The sequence below is a fragment of the Heteronotia binoei genome, chromosome 1 (assembly GCF_032191835.1).
Source record: "Heteronotia binoei isolate CCM8104 ecotype False Entrance Well chromosome 1, APGP_CSIRO_Hbin_v1, whole genome shotgun sequence".
NCBI classification, from domain to species: domain Eukaryota; kingdom Metazoa; phylum Chordata; class Lepidosauria; order Squamata; family Gekkonidae; genus Heteronotia; species Heteronotia binoei.
In genome coordinates this window covers 264,826,264-264,853,995 of record NC_083223.1, presented here as the reverse complement: position 1 = coordinate 264,853,995, position 27,732 = coordinate 264,826,264, and the positions used below count along the sequence as shown (strand labels likewise).

At 50.4% G+C, this 27,732-nt stretch overlaps 2 protein-coding genes across 3 annotated transcripts in view; both read right to left on the bottom strand.

The window, feature by feature from the left end:
* Nucleotides 1–27,732, bottom strand: part of LOC132583567 (dual specificity protein kinase CLK2-like) — a 116,696-nt gene that overhangs the window by 35,313 nt on the left and 53,651 nt on the right. The window contains exon 1 of one of the 2 annotated variants that reach the window (XM_060255199.1): nucleotides 8,754–8,883. The exons of the other annotated variant lie outside the window; for it this stretch is intronic. Coding sequence (XP_060111182.1) covers nucleotides 8,754–8,810 — 57 coding nt within the window. The 5' untranslated portion in view covers nucleotides 8,811–8,883. Of the gene's footprint in view, nucleotides 1–8,753; nucleotides 8,884–27,732 lie in introns of those variants that run through there. 2 annotated transcript variants of the gene reach the window in all.
* LOC132585278 (uncharacterized) lies at nucleotides 14,599–26,097 on the bottom strand. The gene is made up of 4 exons (XM_060257086.1): nucleotides 26,066–26,097; nucleotides 23,690–23,852; nucleotides 17,243–17,531; nucleotides 14,599–14,853 (listed from the first exon to the last, which is right to left on the bottom strand). Exons 2-4 carry the CDS (start codon nucleotides 23,839–23,841, stop codon nucleotides 14,647–14,649), a joined length of 648 nt encoding a protein of 215 aa, XP_060113069.1. The 5' UTR covers nucleotides 23,842–23,852; nucleotides 26,066–26,097; the 3' UTR covers nucleotides 14,599–14,646.

Sequence of the window (27,732 nt, the reverse complement as noted above, 5' to 3'; positions counted from 1 at the left end):
GCCAGTGGCCCATCCAGTCCAACACTCTGTGTCACACAGTGGCCATAAGAACATAAGCGAAGCCATGTTGGATCAGGCCAGTGGCCCATCCAGTCCAACACTCTGTGTCACACAGTGGCCATAAGAACATAAGAGAAGCCATGTTGGATCAGGCCAGTGGCCCATCCAGTCCAACACTCTGTGTCACACAGTGGCCATAAGAACATAAGAGAAGCCATGTTGGATCAGGCCAGTGGCCCATCCAGTCCAACACTCTGTGTCACACAGTGGCCATAAGAACATAAGAGAAGCCATGTTGGATCAGGCCAGTGGCCCATCCAGTCCAACACTCTGTGTCACTCAGTGACCGTAAGAACATAAGAGAAGCCATGTTGGATCAGGCCAACAGAGTGTTGGACTGGATGGGCCATTGGCCTGATCCAACATGGCTTCTCTTATGTTCTTATGGGCACTGCGGGACAGAGTGTGGACTGGATGGGCCATTGGCCTGATCCAACATGGCTTCTCTTATGTTCTTATGTTAAACCGGCTCTAAGGATACTAAGGAAAGACATAACAGAGATATATAAAATCATGCATGGGGTGGAGAGAGCTAAAAATTAACAATTTTTCTCCCTTTTCCAAAATACTAGAACTTGAGGGCATCAAAGGATGCAGATGGGCAGTAGGTTCAGGACGGGCAAAAGGAAATAACTTCTTTACACAGCAAATTATTAAAATGCAGAATTCGTAGCCAGAAGGTGCAGCAATAGCCACAGGGACAAACAGCTTTAAGAGGGGATTAGATAGATTCATGAAAGACAGTTCTATCAGCAGCTACTAGACACAGTTACTTAAGGGAACCTTCGTGTTCAGAGGCAGTAAACCTCTGGATCTCAGGGCCAGGAGGCAGCATCAAGGAAAGCCTCTATACTACCCTGTGCTAGATTTCCAGAGGAACTGGTTGAGGCCACTGTGTGAGGCAGGATGCTGGAATAGATGGACCCTCACTGGTCTGATCCAGCAGGGCTCTTCTGATGTTCTTATGAGGGAAAGGCCTCAGCCTCTCTGCCCTGTTGTTGGACTCCACAGGAATTGGTTGAGGCCACTGTGTGAGACAGGATGCTGGACTAGATGGACCACTGGTGAGATCCAGCAGGGCTTTTCTGATGTTCTTATGAGGGGAAGGCCTCAGCCTCTCTGCCCTGTTGTTGGACCTCCAGAGGAACTGGTGGGGGCCACTGTGTGAGACAGGAGGCTGGACTAGATGGACCACTGGTGAGATCCAGCAGGGCTTTTCTGATGTTCTTATGAGGGGAAGGCCTCAGCCTCTCTGCCCTGTTGTTGGTCCTCCAGAGGAACTGGTTAAGGACACTGTGTGAGACAGGAGGATGGACTAGATGGACCCTCATTGGTCTGATCCAGCAGAGCTCTTCTGATGTTCTTATGAGGGGAAGGCCTCAGCCTCTCTGCCCTGTTGTTAGACCTCCAGAGGAACTGGTTAAGGCCACTGTGTGAGACAGGAGGCTAGACTACATGGACCCTCATTGGTATGATCCAGCAGAGCTCTTCTGATGTTCTTATGAGGGGAAGGCCTTGGCCTCTCTGCCCTGTTGTTGGCCCTCCAGAGGAACTCGTTGAGGCCACTTTGTGAGACAGGAGGCTGGACTAGATGGACCCTCACTGGGCTGATCCAGCAGGGCTCTTCTGATGCTCTTATGAGGGGAAGGCCTTGGCCTCTCTGCCCTGTTTCTGGCCCTCCAGAGGAACCGGTTGGCCACTACATGAGACAGGATGTTGGACTAGATTGTTGTTTAGTCGCACAGTACGTCCAACTCTTTGCAACCCCAAGTACAAAGTTACGCCAGGTCCTCCTGTCTTCCACCATCCTCCGAAGTCTGCTCAAATTCTTGTTTGTTACATCAGTAACACTGTCCAGCCATTTCATCTTTTGCCGTCCCCGTCTTCTTTTGCCTTCTGTCTTTCCCAGCATCAGGGTCTTCTCCAGTGAGTGCTCCCTTCTCATTCGGTGGCCAAAGTATTTGAGCTTCAGTATCTGACCTTCCAGGGAACAGTCAGGGTTGATTTCCCTTAGGACTGACTGATTGGATCTTCTTGCAGTCTAAGGAACTCTCAAGATTCTTCTCCAGAACCACAGACCAGATTAGGGGACTAGATTAGGGGTGGCCAAACTGTGGCTCAGGAGCCACATATGGCTCCTTCACACATATTGTGTGGCTCTCAAAGCCCCCACTCCCACCCCATTGGTTGGCTTGGAGAAGGCATTTCTCTTTCAATCACTTCTCCAAGCCAAGCCAGCCAGGAAGGAGAGTGCATTTAAAGTTGCTTTCTTTCCACCTCTCTCCTTCCTCCCATCTGCCTTCCTTCTCCTTCCTTCCTGCTCTCAAACATCTGATGTTCATGTCTTGCAGCTCTCAAACATCTGATGTTTATTCTATGTGGCTCTTATATTAAAGAAGTTTGGCCACCCCAGGACTAGATGGATCCTCACTAGTTTGATCCAGCAAGGCTCTTCTGATGTTCTTAAGAAGGGAAGGCCTTGGCCTCTATGCTCTGTTGTTGGCTCTCCAGAGGAACTGGTTGAGGCCACTGTGTGAGGCAGGATGCTGGACTAGATGGACCACCGGTCTGATCTAGCAGGACTATTCTGATGTTCTTATGAGGGGAAGGCCTCAGCCTCTCTGCCGTGTTGTTGGTGCTCCTGAGGAACTGGTTGAGGCCACTATGTGAGACAGGAGGCTGGACTAGATGGACACTCACTGGTCTGATCCAGCAGGGCTCTTCTGAGGTTCTTATGAGGGAAAGACCTCGGACTCTTTGCCCTGTTGTCCGCCCTCCAGAGGAACTGCTTGAGGCCACTGCGTGAGACAGGATGCTGGACTAGATGGACCCTCACTGGTCTGATCCAGCAGGGCTCTTCTGATCTTATCAGGGGAAGGCCTCAGTCTCTATGCCAGAGCTGTCAATCTTACGGCCCATGGGACTAATCCAGCCTATCTAGGGCTTTTATCGGCCCACGGTCATACAAGGGAGGCAACAGGAAGCTGGTTGGGGAAGCAAACTGGTGAGCCACTCCCAGAGTGGGTTCTGTGCATGGTAAAACACCCTCCTTTGTAGCAGTGTACTACACCATCAGGATCCCTGGTAAGTAGGGGGCCATCACAACTGCAATCATGCCTACCTCCCCTCCCTCCAGCACACGGTGAGGCAGCTCTTTTCTCTACTCGAGCTGGACAACGCCCAGCAAAAGTGGTGTAGGAAGAGCAGTGTGGGACTGGGGGGAATGGACCACCCCAAGTTGCATTCAATAAAGGGTGCCCAAAAGCCCAATGGGGAGAACATAAGAGAAGCCATGTTGGATCAAGGTCAATGGCCCATCTAGTCCAACATTCTGTGTCACACAGTGCCCCAGAAAACCCAGGTGCCATCAGGAGGTCCATCAGTAGGGCCAGGACACCAGAAGCCCTCCCACTATTGCCCCCCAAGCACCAAGAATACAGAGCATCACTGCCCCAGACAGAGAGTTCCATATATACCCTGTGGCCAATAGCCACTGATGGACGTCTGCTCCAGATGTTTATCCAATCCCCTCTGGCTTTGCATTGGGGGCGGGAAGGTATGGGCTATGGGGACACTTGGCCTGCCTGACATGGATTGTGATCAGGGCTCTTTTTGTAGCAGTTACTCCTTTCCATATTAGGCTATACACCCCTGATGTAGCCCGTCCTCCAAGAACTTACAGTAGGCCAGGGGTGTTGAACTCATGAGGGCCAGATCTGACTTAAATGAGACTTTGTCAGGCCATGTGCGTGTGTCGGGCCAAACAAACATGATTAAAGATTTTTTTTAAAAAAAAATTAAAATAAAACATGCTTAAAACATTAGCTCTTGTTGGTCTTAAAGGTGCTTTCTTTGTATCTCTCCCATGGGATCCAGGGAACTGGGCAAAGGAAGCTCTGGCTCTTTCCCTCCCTTCCCAGAGGACCAGAAGGGGGAGGAGCCTCAACCAATGGAGAAAACTGGTTCCTTTGAGGTTTTGCTCTGTAGCTCCTATGCAATTGAGTAAGCCTTGCAAAGCAAGCTTTGATGCAGAAGGAAGCAAGAGAGAGGGAGAAGGAAGAAGATAAGAGCCAGTTGCTCAGGGGCCTGATAGGAGCCATCTAAGGGCCTGATTCGGCCCCAGGGCCGCAAGTTTGACACCCCTGTAAGAAGAGCCCTGTAAGCTCTTGGAAGATTGGCTACATAAGAGGGGTGTGGCCTAATATGCAAAGGAGTCTTTGCTACACACACAAAAAAGTCCTGATTGTACTTATGGAAAGAAGAATCTCCCCACAATGCAAAGCCCGCCCTCGGGCAGAGTCTCAATCAACAAGGGAAAAAAGTTAGGGGGAAAAATACTTTCTCTTCATGCTCAGCAGTATTCTTAATCGGGCTGAGTCAGAAGAGAATGCAATTTCCCCCCTCCACAAAGTCCCTCTCCCTCCTCCTGTTTGAAACAGGCCAGCCCTCTGCATTGTAAGAACAACTGGAAGCATGTGATCTGGTTGCTTCATTTCCTGTCCTTCCACAGAATTCTGAGGTCCGAGGTAAAAACTGAACTGCTCCGATTAAGTTGAGTAATCTTCTGCCTGTATGCTCTGCAAAATCTGCATTTGGTTTCTTCTCCTGGAAGGTCTATATATCAACACCGATTGTCTTGGAAGCATGTTTGTATTTTGAGTAAAAAATAATATCATTAAGTGGCTTTGCCTGTATCCTTTATCAAGTTCGTATCCCAGCCCAGCAAAGTGACATTTCTGACAGACGTGCCCCTCATAACAAATGAGTTCGACACCCCTGCTCCCTGCCCTGTTGTTGGCCTTCCAGAAGACTTGGTTGGCCACTGTGGGAGACAGGATGCTGGACTAGATGAACCCTCACTGGTCTGGTCTTTCAGGGCTCTTCTGGTGCTCTTATTGGGGAAGGCCTCAGCCTCCCTGCCCTATTGTTGGCCCTCCAGAGGAAATGGTTGAGGCCACTGTGTGAGGCAGGATGCTGGATTAGATGGACCCTCACTGGTCTGGTCCATCAGGGCTCTTCTGATGCTCTTATTGGGGAAGGCCTCAGCCTCTCTGCCCTGTTGTTGGCCCTCCAGAGGAACTGGTTGAGGCCACTGTGTGAGACAGGATGTTGGACTAGACGGACCCTCACTGGTCTGATCCAGCAGGGCTCTTCTGATGTTCTTATGAGGGGAAGGCCTCAGCCTCTCTGCCCTGTTGCTGGCCCTCTAGAGGAACTGGTTGAGGCCACTGTGTGAGACAGGATGCTGGACTAGATGGACCCTCAGCTGTCTGACCCAGCAGAGCTCTTCTGATGTTCTTATGAGGGGAAGGCCTCAGCCTCTCTGTCCTGTAGTTGGCCCTCCAGGGGAACTGGTTGAGGCCACTGTGTGAGACAGGAGGCTGGACTAGATGAACCCTCACTGGTCTGGTCCATCAGGGCTCTTCTGGTGCTCTTATTGGGGAAGGCCTCAGCCCCTCTGCCGTATTGTTGGCCCTCCAGAGGAAATGGTTGAAGCCACTGTGTGAGGCAGGATGCTGGACTAGATGGGCCCTCACTGGTCTGGTCCATCAGGATTCTTCTGATGCTCTTATTGGGGAAGGCCACGGCCTCTCTGCCCTGTTGTTGGCCCTCCAGAGGAACTGCCTGAGGCCACTGTGTGAGACAGGATGCTGGACTAGATGGACCCTCACTGGTCTGATCCAGCAGGGCTCTTCTGATGTTCTTATGAGGGGAAGGCCTCGGCCTCTCTGCCCTGTTGTTGGCCCTCCAGAGGAACTGGTTGAGGCCATTGTGTGAGACAGGATGCTGGACTAGATGGACCGCTTGTCTGATCTAGCAGGGCTCTTCTCTGTTGTTGGCCCTCTAGAGGAACTGGCTGGTCACTATGCGTGACAGGATGCCAGACCAGATGGACCACTGGCCTGATCCAGCAGGGCTCAGATGTTCATATGAAGGGAAGGCCTCTTGGCCCAGAGGAACTGGCTGGCCACTCTGGGTGCGTTCACACTATACTAAATAATGCGGTTTGCAACTGGATTTTTACGGTGTAAGTATAGCAAAAATCCAGTTGCAAAACACATCATTTAGTACAGTGTGAACACACCCTCTGTGAGACAGGATACTGACTAGATGGATCCACACTGGACTGATCCAGCATGGCTCTTCTTATCATGGGAAGGCCTCGGCCTCTCAGCCCTGTTGTTGGCCTTCCAGAGGAACTGGTTGGCCACTGTGTGAGACAGGATGCTGGACTAGATGGACTCTCACTGGTCAGATCCAACAGGGCTCTTCTGTTGTTCTTATGAGGGGAAGGCCTCAGCCTCTCTGTCCTGTAGTTGGCCCTCCAGGGGAACTGGTTGAGGCCACTGTGTGAGACAGGAGGCTGGACTAGATGAACCCTCACTGGTCTGGTCCATCAGGGCTCTTCTGGTGCTCTTATTGGGGAAGGCCTCAGCCCCTCTGCCGTATTGTTGGCCCTCCAGAGGAAATGGTTGAAGCCACTGTGTGAGGCAGGATGCTGGACTAGATGGGCCCTCACTGGTCTGGTCCATCAGGATTCTTCTGATGCTCTTATTGGGGAAGGCCACGGCCTCTCTGCCCTGTTGTTGGCCCTCCAGAGGAACTGCCTGAGGCCACTGTGTGAGACAGGATGCTGGACTAGATGGACCCTCACTGGTCTGATCCAGCAGGGCTCTTCTGATGTTCTTATGAGGGGAAGGCCTCGGCCTCTCTGCCCTGTTGTTGGCCCTCCAGAGGAACTGGTTGAGGCCATTGTGTGAGACAGGATGCTGGACTAGATGGACCGCTTGTCTGATCTAGCAGGGCTCTTCTCTGTTGTTGGCCCTCTAGAGGAACTGGCTGGTCACTATGCGTGACAGGATGCCAGACCAGATGGACCACTGGCCTGATCCAGCAGGGCTCAGATGTTCATATGAAGGGAAGGCCTCTTGGCCCAGAGGAACTGGCTGGCCACTCTGGGTGCGTTCACACTATACTAAATAATGCGGTTTGCAACTGGATTTTTACGGTGTAAGTATAGCAAAAATCCAGTTGCAAAACACATCATTTAGTACAGTGTGAACACACCCTCTGTGAGACAGGATACTGACTAGATGGATCCACACTGGACTGATCCAGCATGGCTCTTCTTATCATGGGAAGGCCTCGGCCTCTCAGCCCTGTTGTTGGCCTTCCAGAGGAACTGGTTGGCCACTGTGTGAGACAGGATGCTGGACTAGATGGACTCTCACTGGTCAGATCCAACAGGGCTCTTCTGTTGTTCTTATGAGGGGAAGGCCTCAGCCTCTCTGTCCTGTAGTTGGCCCTCCAGGGGAACTGGTTGAGGCCACTGTGTGAGACAGGAGGCTGGACTAGATGAACCCTCACTGGTCTGATCCAACAGGGCTCTTCTGATGTTCTTATGAGGGGAAGGCCTCAGCCTCCCTGCCCTTTTGTTGGCCCTCCAGAGGAACTGGTTGAGGCCACTGTGTGAGACAGGATGCTGGGCTAGATGGACCCTCACTGTTTTGATCCAGCAGGGCTGTTCTAATGTTCTTATGAGGGGAAGGCCTCAGCCTCTCTGCCCTGTTGTTGGCCCTCCAGAAGAACTGGTTGAGGCCACTGTGTGAGACAGGATGCTGGACTAGATGGACCCTCGCTGGTCTGATCCAATAGGGCTCTTTTTATGTTCTTATCACAAGAGGTCCAATTTACCACGAAGCTCCTCCCTAATCCATTACCTAAGGTCTGGATCAATGCAGTTACCCCGGGAAGGGTAGATACAAGAGAGAAACGCCAAGACTACTCACGCATTCCTCTACCTCAGAGGCAGGACAAACCCATACCCAGAGTCCTGAAACCCAGGGTGGGAATCAAGTGAAGTCCGAAGTAACTACCCCACTTCTCTATTTACCCTGCAAGGATCAGGATGAAAGCGAGAAATATTAACTGGAGGAGGAGGAGGAAGAGAGCTGGCATTCAGCCCTCCCATTCTATGCCAGGCCAATGCCTACCCCGCAGGACCCAAGGTCCAACACCCCAACCAACACCCATTACCCCAGTTTGTGATCCACACTAGGGTTGCCAAGTCCAATTCAAGAAATATCTGGGGACTTTGGGGGTGGAGCCAGGGGTAAAGTTGTGACAAGTACAACTGAACTCCAAAGGGAGTTCTGGCCATCACATTTAAAGGGACTGCACACCTTTTAAATGCCTTCCCTCCATTAGAAATAATGAATGATAGGGGCACCTTCTTTGGGGGCTCATAGAATTGGACCCCCTGGTCCAATCTTTTTAAAACCTGGAGGGTATTTTGGGGAGAGGCACTGGAAGCTATGCTGAAAATCTGGTGCCTCTATCTAAAAAAAACCAGGGTCCCCCCAGAGCCTCAGATACCTGGGGATCAATTCTTCATTATTCAGTATGGGGATGGTCTCCAAACGGAATAATGGAGTGCCCAGCAGACATTTCCTTTCCCCCACCCCCCGCTTTCTGATGTACCTGAAAGGGGGGGAGGGATCCCCTGCCCCCGCCTGGGGATTGGCAACCCTACTCCACCCCGTGCCAGGCCTATGCCTGCCCAGCAGGACCCGCGGTCCAACACCCCAACCAACACCCATTACCCCAGTGGGTGATCCATACCGAGATAAGTCCCGAATTGTTCCCGGGGCACAGTTACCCAAGGGATCCCCCCTCCCCGCCTGCCGACGCACCTGGAAGGGATTCCCCGGGTCCCCCTCGAAGGGGTTTCCCCCGCTGTTCAGGGCCATGCCTGCCCTCCCTCCGCCACGGGTCCTGCGTCCGCTCCCTCCGCCAGCCTGCGAAACTCTGAATGCCCATTGGCTCCTGAGAGAGGGTACGTCACCGGCGAAAAAGGGAGGGGATTCCCGACAGGGAGCGCCGCGACGCCTCGATATCCGTGTCGCGCATTCGTGACGCACATGAGAGCGTCCTGCAGGGGGAGGCTCATGGGAGCTGTAGTTCTTTGTGATTTGAGCACGAGCCCCATCCTGGTGGTTGTGGTTTTATGTTCTTCGGAGAGCTGCCCCCACTAGGAGGGTTGCCAATCCCCAGGTGGGGGCAGGGGATCTCCCGGCTTGGAGGCCGTCCCCCGCGCTTCAGAGCTATCAGAAGGCAGGCGCGGGAGGAGAGGGAAATGTCTGCTGGGCACTCCATTATTCCCTATGGAGAATTGATCCGTCGGAATCTTGGGGGGGGGGGCGTGTTTTGAGGTAGATGCACCAGATTTTCAGCATAGCATCCAATGCCTCGCTGTAAAACACCCTCCAAGTTTCAAAAAGATTGGACCAGGGGGTCCAATTCCATGAGCTCGCAAAGAAAGTGCCCCTATCCTTCATTATTTCCAGTGGAGGGAAGGCATTGAAAAGGTGTGCAGTCCCTTTAAATGTGATGGCCAGCACTCCCTTTGGAGTTCATTTATGCTTGTCACAACCAGGGCTTTTTTTGAGCAGGAACGCAGTTCCGGCTGGCTTGGTATCAGGGGGTTTGGCTTGATATGCACATGAGTTCCTGCTGGTCTTTTTCTACAAAAAAAACCCTGTGCAAAACAATGGGGTTATCAGGGGTGTGGCCTAATATGTAAATGAGTTCCTGTTGGTTTTTTCCTACAAAAAGCCCGGATCACAACCTTGCTCCTGGCTCCACCCCAAAGTCTCCTGGCTCCACCCTCAAAGTCCCCAAGATATTTCTTGAATTGGACTTGTCAGCCCTATCCACTACAGTTGCCGGGTCTGCATTGGGATGGGTAAATACCTCGGGATTTAGGGGGTGGAGCCTGGGGTGGGCAGGGCTTGGGGGAGAAGCAGGGTATAATACCATGGGATGTACCTTCCAAACTTAGTAGCCATTTTCTCCAGGGGAACTGTTCTTGGTTGTCTGGAGATCAGTTGTAAAAGCAGGTCTCCAGGTGCCACCTGGAAGTTGGGAACCCTGGGGCCCCTCGCCCACTTTCGAGGTAGACTGCCCCTGTAGATGGAGGTGCCATTGAGCTAAGGGAAGCTTAACAGCAGCATTCAAAGGGGCTATCACTTCCAGGATGGGAAATCCCTGGAAACGTGGTGGAGTATAAAGAGAGGAGGGACATAATGCCACAGAGTCCACCATTCAAATCAGCTATTTTCTCCCACAGGGATCTGATCTCTGTAGTCTGGAGAACAGTTGTCATTCTGGAAGATCTCTAGACCCCAATGGGAAGCTGGAAACCTTAAATCCAGGGCTTTTTTTGAGCAGGAACACAGTTCTGGCTGGCTTGGTGTCAAGGGCGTGTGGCCTAAAATGCAAATGAGTTCTTGGTGGGCTTTTTCTACAAAAAAAAACCCTGTGTGAAACAATGGTGTCATCAGAGGGTGTGGCCTAAAATGCAAACGAGTTCCCACTTAATACACAAATGAGTTCCCACTGCTTAAATCAGATATCCTCCCCACTCCAATCCTCTATTTGTAAGAATAATTTAAAAAGACAAGAAAGAAACAGATACCGTAGTATGTTTTATTCAAATCAGAGACTCAATAAAGCCAGCTCTGGTTTCTTTTGTGATTACACTATACCCCCTTCCCTTCTGAAGCAGCGTCACCCCAAACAAAGACAAGAAACAGTATTTTAAGGACAGCTGGATTCATGTCCAGTAGCACCTTAAGAGACCAACAAGGTTTTTAGGGCACGAGCTTCCAAGAGTCAAACGCTGCCTTATACCAGATGGCCAAATCAGGAGTCTCTCAAGCCCAAGACTTGCTACCCACACCCAAGCAAGCCTCTTGCCCGGACCCTCCGGCACACAAAGTGCACATTCTGACCCTGAGCAGAGGTGTCTTAACCCACTGATTTCGAGTTGCATCAGTGTCAGACAGCAGATCCAATTAGGGTTGCCATCTCCGTGTTGAGCAGGGCTTTTTTTTTATAGCAGGAGCTCCTTTGCCTATCAGGCTACACCCGTCTGATGTAGCCAATCCTTCAAGAGCTGACAGGGCTCTTCGCACAGGGCCTACTGTAAGCTCCAGGAGGATTGGCTACATCAGGGGGTGTGTAGCCTAATAGGTAAGGGAGTTCCTGCTACAAAAAAAAAAGCCCTGGTGTTGGGAAATTCCTAGAGATTTGGGGGCAGGAAGGGAAGAGATTCGGGAAGGGAGGGAGCTCAGCCGGAATGTGAGGTTGTAGCATTCACCTGATGACACAGCCATTTTCTCCAGGAAAACATTTCTGATCTGGAGATGGGCTATAGCTCCGGGAAATCTCCAGGCACCACCTGGAGGCTTCACAATGTTGACGGGACCACGGAGGGGAGACTAAGCCACAACAAAAAGAAAGAACTCTCCACGTAAAATACAATTTTAACTTGTTGCGAATAATAAGTATCAAAATACAAAACAAATATCACCAGTACATATCGGCAAGTTAAAACCTCATAAGTTCCACAATGCTCCTACTGTCCTTATGTGGCTGAAAACCACTATATCACACTCAGTACGATGTTTAAAAATAGGTGGTCCAACGAAGGAACCAGTCCGCTTTGCGAGCTATTTCGGATCTCAAATCCTTCTTCTAGGGACCATTCTTACGAATCCTGTACAATTTTCCAGGTCCAGTAGTGCCAAAAATATTCAGTCAATAACCATGTCAGTCCTGAATTCCTAGCTTTCTCTAATTTACACGCATAATAGCAGGAACGCCACAGTAAATACAATCCTTGTCAGCAATGCAGGCGTTCAGCTTTTAACTTGGTGATATGTGCTGGTGATATTTGTTTTGTATTTTGATACTTATTATTCACAAACAAGTTAAAATTGTATTTTACACGGAGAGTTCTTTCTTTTTGTACCACCTGGAGGCTGGCTACCCCAGTTGAACATATGAAGCTGCCTTCTACTGAATCAGACCCTCGGTCCATCAAAGTCAGTATTGTCTACTCAGACTGGCAGCGGCTCTCCAGGGTCTCAAGCTGAGGTTTTTCACACCTATTTGCCTGGACCCATTTTTTGGAGATGAACCTGGGAACTTCTGCTTACCAAGCAGATGCTCTACCACTGAGCCACCGTCCCTCCAGTTCTCTGCTGGAGTGTGTTTACAATGGCTTTGGGTGCAGCACCTAAAGGAGACTATACTTAACAATAAGTCCTGAGGTTGTGGGAATATCAAAAGATGCAGAAGGCAAAGCTCCTCCCACGGCAAGGCCAGCCGTTATTCTGCCCAGAGCAAAATGTCCACAAGCTGAGTCTCAAAGGCTTAAAGGACTCCCCACATAAATTTCCCCTACACTTGTAAGTAGGGTTGCCAACTCTGGGTTGAGAAATTCCTAGAGATTTGGGAGGTGAAGACTGAGGAGGGTGGGTTTGGGTTAGGGTTGCCAAGTCCAGTTCAAGTAATATCTGGGGACTTTGGGGGTGGAGCCAGGAACAAGATTGTGACAAGCAGAATTGAACTCCAAAGGGAGTTCTGGCCATCACATTTAAAGGGACCACACACCTTTTAAATGCCTTCCCTCCATTGGAAATAATGAAGGATAGAGGCACCTTCTTCTGGGGCTCATAGAATTGGACCCCCTGGTCCAATCTTTTTGAAACTTGGAGGGTACTTCGGGGAGAGGCGCTGGGTGCTATGCTGCAAATTTGGTGCCTCTACCTCAAAAAAGAGCCTCCCCAGATATCCGCGGATCAATTCTCCATTATACCTACGGGAATTTATCTTAATAGGGAATAATGGAGTGCCCCGCAGACATCCCCCCCTCTTTATGATGGCCCTGAAGCAGGGGGAGGGCCTCCAAACTGGAGGATCCCCTGCCCGCACCTGGGGATTGGCAACCCTAGTTTGGGAGAGGGGAGGAACGTCAATGAGTCCACCTTCCAAAGCAGCCATTTTGTCCAGGTGAACTGATCTTTTAGGGTTGCCAGCCTCCAGGTGGGGCCTAGAGATCTCCCGCTTTTACAACTTATCTCCAGCTGGCTGAGATCAGCTCCCCTGGAGAAAACGGCTGCTTGGAAGGGTGGACTCTGTGGCCTTGGACCATGCTGAGGCCCACTGGTCGTTCCTTGGAAAAATAACTGCCGGTGCTCATTAGCACAACTCGTTTGTATAATTTATTTGCATCTGCCACAAACTCCTGACATCACCTGGAAGGTGTGCTAAATTCTATCAGCTCAGCATGTACCTTAAAATACTTCTTGAATTATAAGGGTCATCATCAAACCTTACTCCGATCATACTTTTTAAATGACTTTCTCCTCTGTGGCCACATATGTGGCATGATGAAGATATCCATCGGTCTGCTTTATATGTTTGGGTTATTCTTCCCATTTTTTTGTAGGGAAAAATATTCGAAAATTTGTCAACTCTTAGGAGTTCAGCAAAATTCTCACCGGGGGTCTGAACAGTGGAGCCCAGAAGCAAGTATTTTTTGGGGGGGGGGAGGTTAAGAAAGAAAGAGCACAATAAAATGTAGAGGTTCCGGAGCTCTGCTCCTTTGATCCCCTGCCCAAAATGAGGTCTGTTGAGGCCCCTCCCCTCCCCAAACCTCACCCTCTCCTGGATCAACCCCTTAAAGTCTCCAGGTATTTCCCAACACAGACCTGGCAACCAGTGTTCCCTCTAAACTGTGTTAGTGTGAGCTAGCTCACAGTTTTTTAGCCTTCGGCTCACACGTTTTTGTCTTGGCTCAGGAAGAATGGCCCCAGAGCAAGCTAATTTTATGCAGTAGCTCACAGCTTTAATGCCGGCAGCTCACCAAGCAGAATTTTTGCTCACAAGACTCCACAGCCTCAGGGGTGTCGAAATCATTTGTTATAACGGCTGGATCTGACAAAAACGAGACCTTGTCGGGCTGGGCCATGTTGGGCTGGGCTATATGTGTACCTCTTTAAGATTAGATAGCAGAGATATAAACTTTATAAAGGACACAGACAAATACAATTAAAGATTTAAAAAAAATTAAAACATTAGCACTCATTGGTCTTAAAGGTGCTTTCTTTGTATCTCCCCCATGGGATCCAGGGAACTGGGCAAAGGAAATTCAGGCTCTTTCTTGCCTTCCCCAGGGGACCAGGAGGGGGAGGAGTCTCAGCCAATAGATGGAAGAGAGGCTTGGCTCAGTAGCTCTGCTGTGCGGTTGTGATAGCCTAGCAAAGCAAGCTCTTCCTCCCCCCCCTCCTTCCCAAGGGAGGAGCCTCAGCCAATGGAGAAAATGGAGGTTTTGCTCTGTAGCCCCTGGATGGAGCAAGCCTTGCAAAGCAAGCTGTTGCACAGAAGGAAGCAAGAGAGAGGGAAAAATAAGCAAATGACAGCCAGTTGCTTGGGGGCCTGATTCGGCCCCCGGGCCAGATGTTTGACACCCCTGGCTTAGAGGGACCATAGCTGGCAACCCCACTTTGTCACCTGGAGATCAGCTGTAACCCCAGGAGATCTCCAGTCACCCTTTGGAGACCGGTGACGCTACTTAGAGGACAACAGGACCGAGCTGTCCTGCAGGAGTTCAACAAGCCCATCATGGCTGCTCAAACACAGAGGTATCTTGAGGCATCAGGAACTGCAGCAAAGGAGTCCTGACTGCATCCATGTGGCACGTGATTCATCGGGCAGCCCCGGAGGCTCAGGGTCTGCTCACATGACAGGGCACTGCACCGGATGCTGCCACGACCTCATGGCGTTCTGTGCGGTCATCCGGAAGGAGCTGAAATCCAGGTCGCCGAAACCGGGGAAGAGTGAGCCAGCGTCCGAGGTGGCCTTGGACTTCACGATCGCCAGCAGGTCTTGTGGAAACGTCACCTGGCCCCCTGCTGCTTCCATCTGCTTCTTATCCGTCCGGCTCTTGGGAGAGGAACAAGGGGAAAGGAAATGAGGTCAATGCATTTTTATCCCACCCTTCTACCCAAAAGCTCAGGGAAGCATGTGTTTCATTTATCGTCACACAGTCACCCTGCAAGGTAGGTTAGGCCAAAAGAGAGAGAGAGAAAGACTGGCCCAGGGCTTTCTTTGTAGCAGGAACTCTTTGCATATTAGGCCACACCCCCTGATGTAGCCAATCCCCCAAGAACTTACAGTAGGCCCTGTAAGCTCTTAGAGGATTGGCTACATCAGGGGGTGTGGTCTAATATGCAAAGGAGTTCCTGCTACAAAAAAGCCCTGCTTCTTTGCATATTGGACCACACACCCCTGATGTAGCCAAACCTTCAAGGGCTTACAGTAGGCCCTGTACTAAGAGCTCTGTCAGCTCTTGGAGGGCTGGCTACATCAGGGGTGTGTGGCAGGGCCGTAGCCAGGATTTTAAAAGTTGGGGGCCTTTTAAAAAGTCATTGGGCACCCTTTCCCATCCACTGCAGGGCTTGCTGCTTCTCAGAAGCTTTCTGGGGTAAGGGCAAAAGCTGGAGGTTCTGAAAGTGACCAAGTCAAGGCAGCCAACCCTAAAACTTTGGAGTAAAGAAGGAATTGCACTTTGCATGCAAGTGGAGGGTTTTCTTTAACCTCCCTCTCCCCCACCCAGGCACTTTGCAGCCTGCAGCTCTATACAACCCCCCCTCCAGCCCATTCCACACAGCTTCCTCCAGCTCCTGCTCCTTCACCTCCCTCCTCTCTGCCTGCTGTTGTTGCACTGCGCCCTGCTCAGCTATCCCAGCTCCTGCTGCTGACACTTTGCTGGCCCAGCCATGGCGGAAGGAAGGGAGGGTGGGCCTCAGAGGCCCCCCTGGAAGCCAGGGGGCTCCATCTGGAAGTCAGGGGGCTGTGCCCCCACAGGCCTCCCTGTGGCTACAGGCCTGGTGTGTGGCCTAATATGCAAACAAGTTCCTCCTACAAAAAAAAAAGGCCTGGCAAGGTTAAACAGTGAACTTCAGTGCCCAATACTAAGGATGCCAGCCTCCAGGTGGGACCTGGGGATCCCCCAGAATTACAGCTCATCTCCAGACTACATTTCTCAGTTCCCCTGAAGAAAACAGATACTCTGGAGGGTGAACTGTGGGCCAGTGAGTTCCCTGTCCTCCTCAGGCAGGGCTGCCAAGCTTCCGGCCGGGGCAGGGGTTCCCCTGCTTTGGGGGGGGGGTCGCCAACCCGCTGACCCCCTCCCAATGTCACCGGCATAAATGACTGGATGGGCCATTGGCCTGACCCAACATGGCTTCTCTTTTGTTCTTATGGCCACTGTGTGACACAGAGTGTTGGACTGAATGGGCCATTGGCCTGACCCAACATGGCTTCTTTTATGTTCTTATGGCCACTGTGTGACACAGAGTGTTGGACTGAATGGGCCATTGGCCTGACCCAACATGGCTTCTCTTATGTTCTTATGGCCACTGTGTGACAGAGAGTGTTGGACTGAATGGGCCATTGGCCTGATCCATCATGGCTTCTCTTATGTTCTTATGGCCACTGTGTGACACAGAGTGTTGAGCTGGATGGGCCATTGGCCTGATCCAACATGGCTTCTCTTCTGTTCTTATGGCCACTGTGTGACACAGAGTGTTGGACTGGATGGGCCATTGGCCTGATCCAACATGGCTTCTCTTATGAGATCTCCAGCCACCCCCTTCCAAAGCAGCCATTTTCTCCAGGTCAACTTTTCTGTTGCCCAGATATCAGTTGTAAAACCTGGAGATTTCCAGCTACCATTTGGTGGTCAGTAGGGTTGCCAATCCTCAGGTGGGGGCAGGGGATCCCCCTGTTTGGAGGCCCTCCCCCACTTCAGATCATCAGAAAGCGGGGGTGGGGAGGGAAATGTCCGCTGGGCACTCCATTAATCCCTATTGAGACCAATTCCCATAGGATATAATGGAGAATTGATTTATAGGTATCTGGGGCTCTCCGGGGGGGCTGTTTTTTAGGTAGAGGCACCACATTTTCAGCATAGCATCTGGTGCCTCTCCTCAAAACACCCTCCAAGTTTCAAAAAGATTGAACCCCAGGGGGTCCAATTCTATGAACCCCCAAAGAAGGTGCCCCTATCCTTCATTATTTCCAAAGGAGGGAAGGCATTTAAAAGGAGTGCGGCCCCTTTAAGTGTGATGGCCAGAAGTCCCTTTGGAGTTCAATTGTGTTTGTCACACCCTTCCTCCTGGCTCCACCCCCAAAGTCTACCGGCTCTGCCCCCAAAGTCCCCAGATATTTCTTGAGCTGGACTTGGCAACCCTGCGCTACCTCCATTCGCCCACCCAGGTTCACTCCCCCACCCATTCTCCTGGCACAACAGAAGCCTGACCCTCCTCACCTTGGGCAGCTGATATTTCTCCCGGAGGTGAGCCCGCATGGCAGCCCGTTCAGCCTTCCTTTGCACAAAGGCCGCGTCCCGCTTGCTTCTGTCGGTGGGGAAGAAAGAACAGAATGGAATCAGAGTCCGGGGAGGGGGACGGTTGAAAGGGGTCTTCACTAGGAATTTTATTTTGTAGGAAAAGCCCAGCAGGGACTCATTGGCCACCCACAACCCCAAAACCAAGCAAGCTGCCAGCCAGAACTGCGTTCCTGATCCAAAAAAAGCCCTGGTCTTCACCTTTGGAGATCTGCAGTCAAGAGCAACTAGGGATGTAGGCAGGTCTGCCACAGCTGTGTGGAACTACCCGGCACAAGTGCAGAAGTTGGTATTGTAGGGTTGCCAGCCTCCAGGTGGTGGCTGGAGATCTCCCACTTTGACAACTGATCGCCAGCTGGCAGAGATCAGCTCCCCTGGAGAAAATGGCCGCTTTAGTATTGCATTATACCTCATTGAAGTCGCTCCCCTCCCCAAAGTCTTCCCTCCTCGGGCTCTGCTCCCCCCAGATCTCCAGGTATATCCCAATCCAGAGCTGGCTGCCTTAGTCTAATTCAGAGGTGGCCAAACTGCGGCTCAGGAGCCGCATGTGGCTTTCGCACATATTGTGTGGCTCTCGAACCCCCCACTGCCTTGTTGGCCAGCTTGGAGAAGGAATATGTCTCTTGAAGTCACTTCACCAAGCCAAGTCAGCCGGCAGTTTGGAGGATGCATTTAAAGTCAAAGTTGCTTTCTTTCCATCTCTCCCTCCCTCCTCCATCTTCCTTCCTTCCAAAAATCTGATGTTCATGTCTTATGGCTCTCAAACATCTGATATTTATTTTAAGTGGCTCTTACATTAAGCAAGTTTTGCCACCCGTGGTCTAATTGTATGATCTAGTTGCAAGTCTGGTATCCAAGCTCCCTTTGTCGGATAGCGTCAGGTATCTGACAATGAGAGGTTAGACCAGGGGTCCTCAACCTTTTTAAATAGGGGGCCAGTTCACTGTCCCTCAGACTGTTGGAGGGCCGGACTGCCGTTACTGTACAAGGCCGCGGGCCGTCAGTTCTCCGTCTTCTGCATCTCTCTCCCTTCCCCACACCACACACCCTGGCCTGGGAACTCACCTCACCTCGGTATCACCTCACACTCTGTCTCCGCCGCCTCAGCCCAGTGCTGGAAGTGTGCGTTGCTAACGCAAGTTTAGGTCGAACGTCACTTCCGGTCTGATTTTGCCATAATCCGGCGGGCCGCATAAACGTCCTCAGCGGGCCGCATCTGGCCCGCGGGCCGTAGGTTGAGGACCCCTGGGTTAGACTCTTGAAAGTCTATACCCTGGAAACCTTGTCGGTCTTTAAAGTGCTACTAGATTCAAATCTTGCGCTTCTAGGCCAGCATGCTACCACCCCAAACTGTCTAGCTAGATGTAGACTTCATAAGGGGGTTTTTTTTGTAGAGCCCAGCAGGAACTCATTTGAATATTAGGCCACAGCCCCTTATGGCAAGCCAGCTGGAACTGCACTCCTTTGCGTTCCTGCTCAAAAAAAGCCCTGAATGTCAAGCCCTACAAAATAGTTGCTTTCAGAAAAAGGCAAAAGAGATGGTTTTTGGTCCTCTAATTTTTAAACTAACTCCCCCATAGGTTTTTTTTGTAGACTGATTCACACGTTGCCGCTTTATGGGTATCCACACCCTCCACCCTTTCACATATGAAAATATGGACAGCCCAGTTGTCACCCCAAAGATCATGTCGCAAGCCTCTACTATTGTGCATTATCAACGGCCCTTCCCAGTGCTTCTAGTAGGGTTGCCAAGTCCAATTTTAGAAGGACCCAGATTCGCGGCTCGCCACGCTCCTGGCCTGCCTCCACCCTCCCCTTCTCTGATTTTACCTCAGAGGCGGAGTGGGCAATGCCGCTGCGCTGCTGCCGCCTCTTCTCCGGTTCACTTTAGCTGCTCTTCCAAGATGGGGCGGCTCGCCACGCTCCTTGGCGCCGTTTCCCCCCCTTCCCCCGCTTCCGTTTTTTGGGAGAGTGGGAAAAGAGGCTGTAAATCCTGGGGTCCCCCGCCAGGGCAGGAGGGTTGGGAAGCCTAGCGTCTAGATTGGTGTGTGCATGGATTCCACAAAACCCTGTCCTCTGTTGATTGAGAAGCCAAGAGAGTGTTGTTCTCTGAACTGGAGATCTGCCAGAAAAGAAGCACGCTGTGATAAGTTATCACAGGTGTGGTGAACCTTTTTTCTGCCAAGGGCCATATAGATATTTATAACATCATTCGCGGGTCATAAAAATTATCAGCTTAAAAAACAGTGCTCCGCCAAGGGATAACGATTCAGGCCGGCAAAATTAATGCAAATAATTGTTTTTCTATTTGAAGTCATGTAGGGAGAGCCTAATCTGGCACACACACACACACACACACACACCTGGCCCACTGCCCTAGGCAAATGCATAGGTCCAGGGGTTTTTTTGTAGAAAAAGCCCAGCAGGAACTCAGTAGCATATCAGACCACATCCCCTAATATTAGCATATTAGGTCACACACTCAATAGCATATTAGGCCACACCATCTGGGATAATCAAGTGCAAACTGAACTGTGACAGTAACTTTTCCAGGCTCTGCAGCAATTCTGGCCGGCCAGCCAGGCCCCAGGGAGGCTGCTGCACAGTACATCTGGGCCCTGTGATCCCTGCCTGGCCCTGGGGAGGCTGCTGCACAGCGCGGCTGGGCCTCACGATCCTTACTGGCCAGCCAGGCCCCAGGGAGGCTGCCACATGGCTCGGTTTGGCCTAGCAATCCCCGAGGGCCACACCAAGTGACCTTGAGGGCCTCATGCGGCCCTTGAGATGGAGGTTCCCCACCCCTGAGTTATCACAACCATTCAAAGCATACCTAAACAGTGAGTGGATCAGCTGTTTGGCCCGGGCTTGCCAGGTTTTCCCATGGCCACTGGCAGGGGGTGGCTGGTTGTCAGTAGGGTTGCCAGGTCTGTATTGGGAAACACCTGGAGGCTTTGGAGGTGGAGCCGGGAGAGGGCGGGGTTTGGGGAGGGGAGGGGCCTTAGCATGGTACCATGCCATGGAGTCAACCCTTCAAAACAGCCATCTTCTCCAGGGGATAGTGAAACCTAGAGTCCCGCAGAACAGAAACGTAATATAAAGCCGCAAAAAACTGTGGAAAAATAATGAAAAAGACTGAAAATTATTTCAAAAATATATGTGATTAATCAGATGCCTCTTAAACAATATAGTCATTAATATCACTATAAATTCCAAAAAAGGCAAATGTGCAAGAGAACAAGTTCACACCGTCCTTTCAGTTCATCATGTCAATTCAGACTTCAAGCGCTCAAAGACTATTCATCCGGCTCCGCGGGAAGAATAAAGCGCCAGTGCCAACCAGATTTCAAGCGCGGAAGGTTTTAGTTTTTCTCGAGAGCTAGTGCTATGAGAAGTGCTTTCTTGGTGTGTCGATGAGCGGGAAATGTCTCTTAGATAAAGGAAAGTGAAACGGTATTACAGGCAGCTTTACTGTTAGAGGCTGTGAAAACCCACTGAATTTAAAATTGCTTTTAAAAGGTGGACGTTTTAATAGAACACCTGCAACAGAAGAAACATCTTTGAAAAACTAAAATCATCTGCACTTGATCTGGTCCGGCACTGGCACTTTATTCTTCCCGCGGAAGTAAACTTGTTCTCTTGAACATTTACCTTTTTTGGAATGTATAGTGATATTAATGATTAAGAACATAAGAGAAGCCATGTTGGATCAGGCCAATGGCCCATCCAGTCCAACACTCTGTGTCACACAGTGGCCATAAGAACAGAAGAGAAGCCATGTTGGATCAGGCCAGTGGCCCATCCAGTCCAACACTCTGTGTCACACAGTGGCCATAAGAACATAAGAGAAGCCATGTTGGATCAGGCCAGTGGCCCATCCAGTCCAACACTCTGTGTCACACAGTGGCCATAAGAACAGAAGAGAAGCCATGTTGGATCAGGCCAGTGGCCCATCCAGTCCAACACTCTGGGTCACACAGTGGCCATAAGAACGTAAGAGAAGCCATGTTGGATCAGGCCAATGGCCCATCCAGTCCAACACTCTGGGTCACACAGTGGCCATAAGAATGTAAGAGAAGCCATGTTGGATCAGGCCAATGGCCCATCCAGTCCAACACTCTGTGTCACACAGTGGCCATAAGAACGTAAGAGAAGCCATGTTGGATCAGGCCAATGGCCCATCCAGTCCAACACTCTGGGTCACACAGTGGCCATAAGAACGTAAGAGAAGCCATGTTGGATCAGGCCAATGGCCCATCCAGTCCAACACTCTGGGTCACACAGTGGCCATAAGAATGTAAGAGAAGCCATGTTGGATCAGGCCAATGGCCCATCCAGTCCAACACTCTGTGTCACACAGTGGCCATAAGAACATAAGAGAAGCTATGTTGGATCAGGCCAATGGCCCATCCAGTCCAAAACTCTGGGTCACACAGTGGCCATAAGAACGTAAGAGAAGCCATGTTGGATCAGGCCAATGGCCCATCCAGTCCAACACTCTGGGTCACACAGTGGCCATAAGAACATAAGAGAAGCCACGTTGGATCAGGCCAATGGCCCATCCAGTCCAACACTCTGTGTCACACAGTGGCCACAAGAACATAAGAGAAGCCATGTTGGATCAGGCCAATGGCCCATCCAGTCCAACACTCTGTGTCACACAGTGGCCATAAGAACATGAGAGAAGCCATGTTGGGTCAGGCCAATGGCCCATCCAGTCCAACACTCTGTGTCACACAGTGGCCATAAGAACATGAGAGAAGCCATGTTGGGTCAGGCCAATGGCCCATCCAGTCCAACACTCTGTGTCACACAGTGGCCAATATATGTATACACACACACACACACACACATATATATATATATATACACACACATCGTGGCTAATAGCCACTGATGGACCTCTGTTCCATATTTTTATCCAATCCCCTCTTAAAGCTGGCTATGCTTGTAGCCACCACCACCTCCTGTGGCAGTGAATTATATTGTTTAATATATTGATTATATTGTTTAAGAGGCATTTGATTAATCACATATATTTTTGAAATAATTTTCAGTCTTTTTCGTTATTTTTCCACAGTTTTTTTGCAGCTTTATATCATTATCTTCTCCAGGGGAGCTGATCTTCACCCCCTGGAGATCAATTGTCAAAGCAGGAGATCTCCAGGCCTCAGATGGAGACTGGCAACCCTAGTTGCCAAATCCAGACTAGGAAACTCCAGGTGGCAACTGTTACAGTTGATCTCCAGATGATGAAGATAGCTCTCTGGAGAAAATGGCTGCTTGGGAGGGCGGGCTCTGTGGCATTGTATCCTGAGGAGGTCCCTCCCCTCCCCTTGGCTCCTCCCCCAAGATTTCCATGTCTTTCCCAAACCAGAGCTGGCAACCCTACCTGTGAATGTGGCTCTCTGCAAGCCACTGATAGGGCTGCCAATCCTGTTGGGGACAGGGGATCCCCTGGTTTGGAGGCCCTCTCCCTGCTTCAAGGTCATCCAAAAGTGGGGGGAGGAAAATGTCTGCTGGGCACTCCATTCTTCCCCATGGAGACTAATTCCCATAGGGGATAATGGAGAATTGATTTATAGGTATCTTGGACTCGGGGGGGGGGGGGCTATTTTTTGAGGTAGAGGCACCACATTTTCAGCATAGCATCTGGTGCCTCTCCTCAAAACACTCTCCAAGTTTCAAAAAGATTGGCCCAGGGGATCCAATTCTATGAGCCCCATCCTTCATTATTTCCAGTGGAGGGAAGGCATTGAAAAGGTGTGCGGTCTCTTTAAATGTGATGGCCAGAACTACCTTTGGAGTTCAATTATGCTTGTCACGCCCTTGTTTCTGGTTCTACCCCCCAAAGTCTCCTGGCTCCCCAGATTCCCCAGATATTTCTTGAATTGGACTTGGCAAGCCTAGCCACTGAGTACCGAACCACAGCAGTGACAGCACACAAGGGTACCCGCCAAGGGAAAGGAAAGGAAAGGTCCCCTGTGCAAGCACCAGTCGTTTCTGACTCTGGGGTGACGTTGCTTTTAGTGTTTCCATGGCAGACTTTTTACGGGGTGGTTTGCCATTGCCTTCCCCATTTACACTTTCCCCCCAGCAAGCTGGGTACTCATTTGACCGACCTCGGAAGGATGGAAGGCTGAGTCAACCTCGAGCCGGCTACCTGAAAACCTAGCTTCCACCGGGGATCGAACTCAGGTCGTGAGCAGAGCTTAGAACTGCAGGACTGCAGCTTTAGCACTCTGCGCCATTCTGCCAAAAGGCTGTGGCAATTCCATGTTTAAGGCACATGTGGTTTTTTTTGCAGGATTCTGCAGGAAGATCCCCTAATTCGACAACCGCCTGGCTGGGAGGAAAGAGCCCGGGACTCACTGTTGGGGGCTGATCGTCCACTGCGGTCCTGGGTCCTTCCTGGGGCACCGGGGGGCGCTGCTCTGCTCCTTGTCCTTGGGGAAGTCGGCCGAGATACAGCACAACAGTTGCCTGGCTGGGGCACCACACGCCCATCTCGCGGCGGATCCCATCGGGAAGAGGGCTGGAAGGGAGGACGGAAGAGAGGAAACAGAGCTTGGAAGACACGTTCAGGATCATCTCGCCCCGGGGGGGGGGACTTGCTTAATGTGAGAGCCACACAGAAAAAATGCCAGATGTTGAAGAGCTACAAGACATGAACATCAGATACTTGAGAGCCGCAAGAAGGAAAGAAGGGAAGGAGGGAGAAAGGGAGAAAGGGAAAAAAGGAAAAAGGGAGGGAGAGAGAGAAAGAGAGAGAGAAAGAGAAAGAGAAAGAGAGAAAGAGAAAGAGAAAGAGAGAGAGAGAGAGAGAGAGAGAAAGAAAGAAAGAAAGAAAGAAAGAAAGAAAGAAAGAAAGAAAGAAAGAAAGAAAGAAAGAAAGAAAGAAAGAAAGAAAGAAAGAAAGAAAGAAAGAAAGAAAGGAAAGAAAGAAAGAAAGAGGGAGGGAGGGAGGAAAGAAGGAAGGTCGGTCCCAGGTTCAATCCTGGCATTTCCAACTAAAAAGCGTCCAGGCAAATAGGTGTGAAAAACCTCAGCTTGAGACCCTGGAGAGCCACTACCAATCTGAGTGGACATATGTTCATAAGGCAGCTTCATATATGTTCAGTATATGTTCAGAAGGAAGGAAGGAAGGATATAGATAGGGGATAGGAGGAGGAGGGAGAGGTGGAAAAAAAGCAACTTTAACTTTGAATGCATTCTCCAAGCCGCCAGCTGGCTTGGCTTGGAGAAGTGATTTAAAATGACCAATGCCTTCTACAAGCCGACCGACGGGGTGGTGGGGGCTTTGAGAGCCACACAATATGTCTAGAAGAGCCACATGTGGCTCCCGAGCCACAGTTTGGCCACCCCTGTGCTAGATGGAGAAGACCAATCCCAAGCTCAGGTTCTTTCTCACCCAATTCAGCAGAAGTGAAAAGAGAAAGCAGGGAAATGGCAGCTCCCTGTACCCCCAAAGTCTGTACTTAAGGAGAGACCAAAGTCCTTCCGAGGGATTCTCGGACGGGAAAGGAGGAGGCATGGACGAAAACGGTTACAAAACTCTGTCACGTCCGGGATAGTTTCACGTGAAAGCCTCCCAAGTGCTAACAATTCGTTTGGGCAGCGGGTTTCTAATTTCAAGAAGGCTCAACTGGGAGATATCCTGAGCTCAAAGCAATTGTTTTTCTCCCTGTGTGTATGTGGCAGTGCCATCAATGTAGAGGTGCCAGCTTCCAGGTGAGCACCTGAGGATCTCCAGGAATTACAGCTCATCTCTAGACTATGAAGATCATGCTTTTTCAAAAATATTTGTATTTCTTCAATAAAGTCAAGTTGAACAAGACGATGAAGAAGAATGTAGAAGATATTAGATTAGTATCCCACCCTTCCCTCTGAATCTCAGAGTGGCTCACAATCTCCTTTCCCTTCCTCCCCCACCACTGACACCCTATGAGGTAGGTGGGGCTGAGAGAGCTCTCCCAGAAGCTGCTCCTTCAAGGACAATTCTGCGAGAGCTATGGCTGACCCAAGGCCATTCCAGCAGCTGCAAGTGGAGGAATGGCGAATCAAACCCGGTTCTCCCAGATAAGAGTCCATACGCTTAACAGCTACACCAAAATAGTTTGTATATTACCAGGAATAAAAGTAACCAACTTGGACTCCCCCCCCCCAAAAAAAAATACTACTCCAAGATTGTCATACCCGAACTTGAAGAAAGTTAGAGTCCTTTAAGATCAGAAGTGGCCAAACTTGCTTAATGTAAGAGCCACACAGAATAAACGTCAGATGTTTGAGAGTCACGCAAGACATGAACATCAGATGTTTGAGAACAGCAAGACAGACAGGAGGGAGGGAGGGAGAAAAAATAGATGGGGAAAGAGAACTGGAAAGAAAGCAACTTTAAATGCCTTCTCCAAACCACCAGCTGCCTTGGCTTGGAGAAGTGATTTAAAGAAACAAATGCCTTCTTCAAGCTAGCTGACAGGGCGGTGGGGGCTTCAAGAGCCACCCAATATGTGCAAAAGAGCAACATGTGGCTCCTGAGCCACAGTTTGACCACCCCTGTTTAAAACCGACAAAGTTTTATTCGTTTATTGTCGGTCTTAAAGGTGCCACAGGACTCCAACTTTGTTCTATCACTTCAGGCCAATACGGCGACCCTGCCTTGAACTTAGAAAGTGTTTTGGGGACCCAGCGACGAGCACAGAGGATCCTAGTCTCACCCCGTCCATCGTGAGATGGAAAGATTCTCACCTGAACGCTCCTTTTCGGCTTCGCTTACCTGGGCACCTCTAAGTCGTCAGGCTCTCCCCCCAGCATAGATGGCACACGTCTGCTCTCTGAGCGTCCCGGAAGGCGGATTAGAGCTGCTCTTCAGTATGAGCTCTTTAAAGCAGGATCAGCGATGTCGTCAGGACTCTGGGTGATGAGGGTTTTCCCTGATCCTTCAGGATGACCTCCGGAACTACCAGTCACAACAGCCAGATGACACTTGGAAGGGCAAGAACTTAACGCCCACCCTCGAGAACGCCACGGACGTCCGGTATGGCCAAAGACCAGACAGCTCCAAGCCCAGGGTCAGATGCCTTGAGGGATCTTTGAAGTCATTTTTAAAGCCCGCAAGTTCCTAGTCCTTATGAGCATATAGAGATGAAACCCAAAGTAAAAAAGGAGAAGAGGTTTCCAAGAGGTGATAACTGCCAGAGATGGTTCGGGAGAGGATTTAGCATCTCTCTGTGGGTGCCTGTTGGGACAGGTTCCTTATAAAGATCCCCTTCCCCCAACTCTCTGATCCCTCTGATCTGCTGATGAGCATCACCAGAAACAGACGGCCTGATCTCCTTCGACAGGGAGGTTTAAGAGGAGAAATTAATTCGAGGTGACAAGACTGCAGTTCTTCTCATGCTTGAAATGGGGCAGGGCATGTGGTGGGAGAAGCCCTTGCTTTATAACAGGGATGGCCAAACTGTGGCTCTTTCACTTGGCTCTCTAAGACTCCACCACCTCGTTGGGCAGCTTTGAGAAGGCATTTAATGTTAAAGTTGATTTCTTTCCACCTCTCCCTCCCTTCTCCCGGTCCCATCTATTTCCTTCCTTCCTTCCTTCCTTCCTTCCTTCCTTCCTTCCTTCCTTCCTTCCTTCCTTCCTTCCTTCCTTCCTTCCTTCCTTCCTTCCTTCCTTCCTAAACATCTGATGTTCATGTCTTGTGGCTCTTTCATTAAGCAAGTTTGGTCACCTCTGCTTTATCAAGTAGGTTTGATTTCTTTCCACCTCTCTTTCCCTCCTCTCTGCCCCATCTATTTCCTTCCTTCCTTCCTTCCTTCCTTCCTTCCTTCCTTCCTTCCTTCCCAAACATCTGATGTTCATGTCTTGTGGCTCTTTCATTAAGCAAGTTTGGTCACCCCTGCTTTATCAAGTAGGTTTGATTTCTTTCCACCTCTCTTTCCCTCCTCTCTGCCCCATCTATTTCCTTCCTTCCTTCCTTCCTTCCTTCCTTCCTTCCTTCCTTCCTTCCTTCCTTCCTTCCTTCCTTCCTTCCTTCCCAAACATCTGATGTTCATGTCTTGTGGCTCTTTCATTAAGCAAGTTTGGTCACCCCTGCTTTATCAAGTAGGTTTGATTTCTTTCCACCTCTCTTTCCCTCCTCTCTGCCCCATCTATTTCCTTCCTTCCTTCCTTCCTTCCTTCCTTCCTTCCTTCCTTCCTTCCTTCCTTCCTTCCTTCCTTCCTTCCCAAACATCTGATGTTCATGTCTTGTGGCTCTTTCATTAAGCAAGTTTGGCCACCTCTGCTTTATCAAGTAGGTTTGGTTTCTTTCCACCTCTCCTTCCCTCCTCTCTGCCCCATCTATTTCCTTCCTTCCTTCCTTCCTTCCTTCCTTCCTTCCTTCCTTCCTTCCTTCCTTCCTTCCTTCCTTCCTT

Bases quoted from the DNA above. Each gene is read 5' to 3' on its own strand.
- LOC132585278 (XM_060257086.1), bottom strand. From the start codon at position 23,841: ATGGGATCCGCCGCGAGATGGGCGTGTGGTGCCCCAGCCAGGCAACTG. The intron at 17,532-23,689 runs GTGAGTCCCGGG...TCTTGACTGCAG, and splicing joins TGGACGATCAGCCCCCAACA to ATCTCCAAAGGTGAAGACCA. The intron at 14,854-17,242 runs GTGAGGAGGGTC...TCCTCTCCCAAG, and splicing joins AGAAATATCAGCTGCCCAAG to AGCCGGACGGATAAGAAGCA.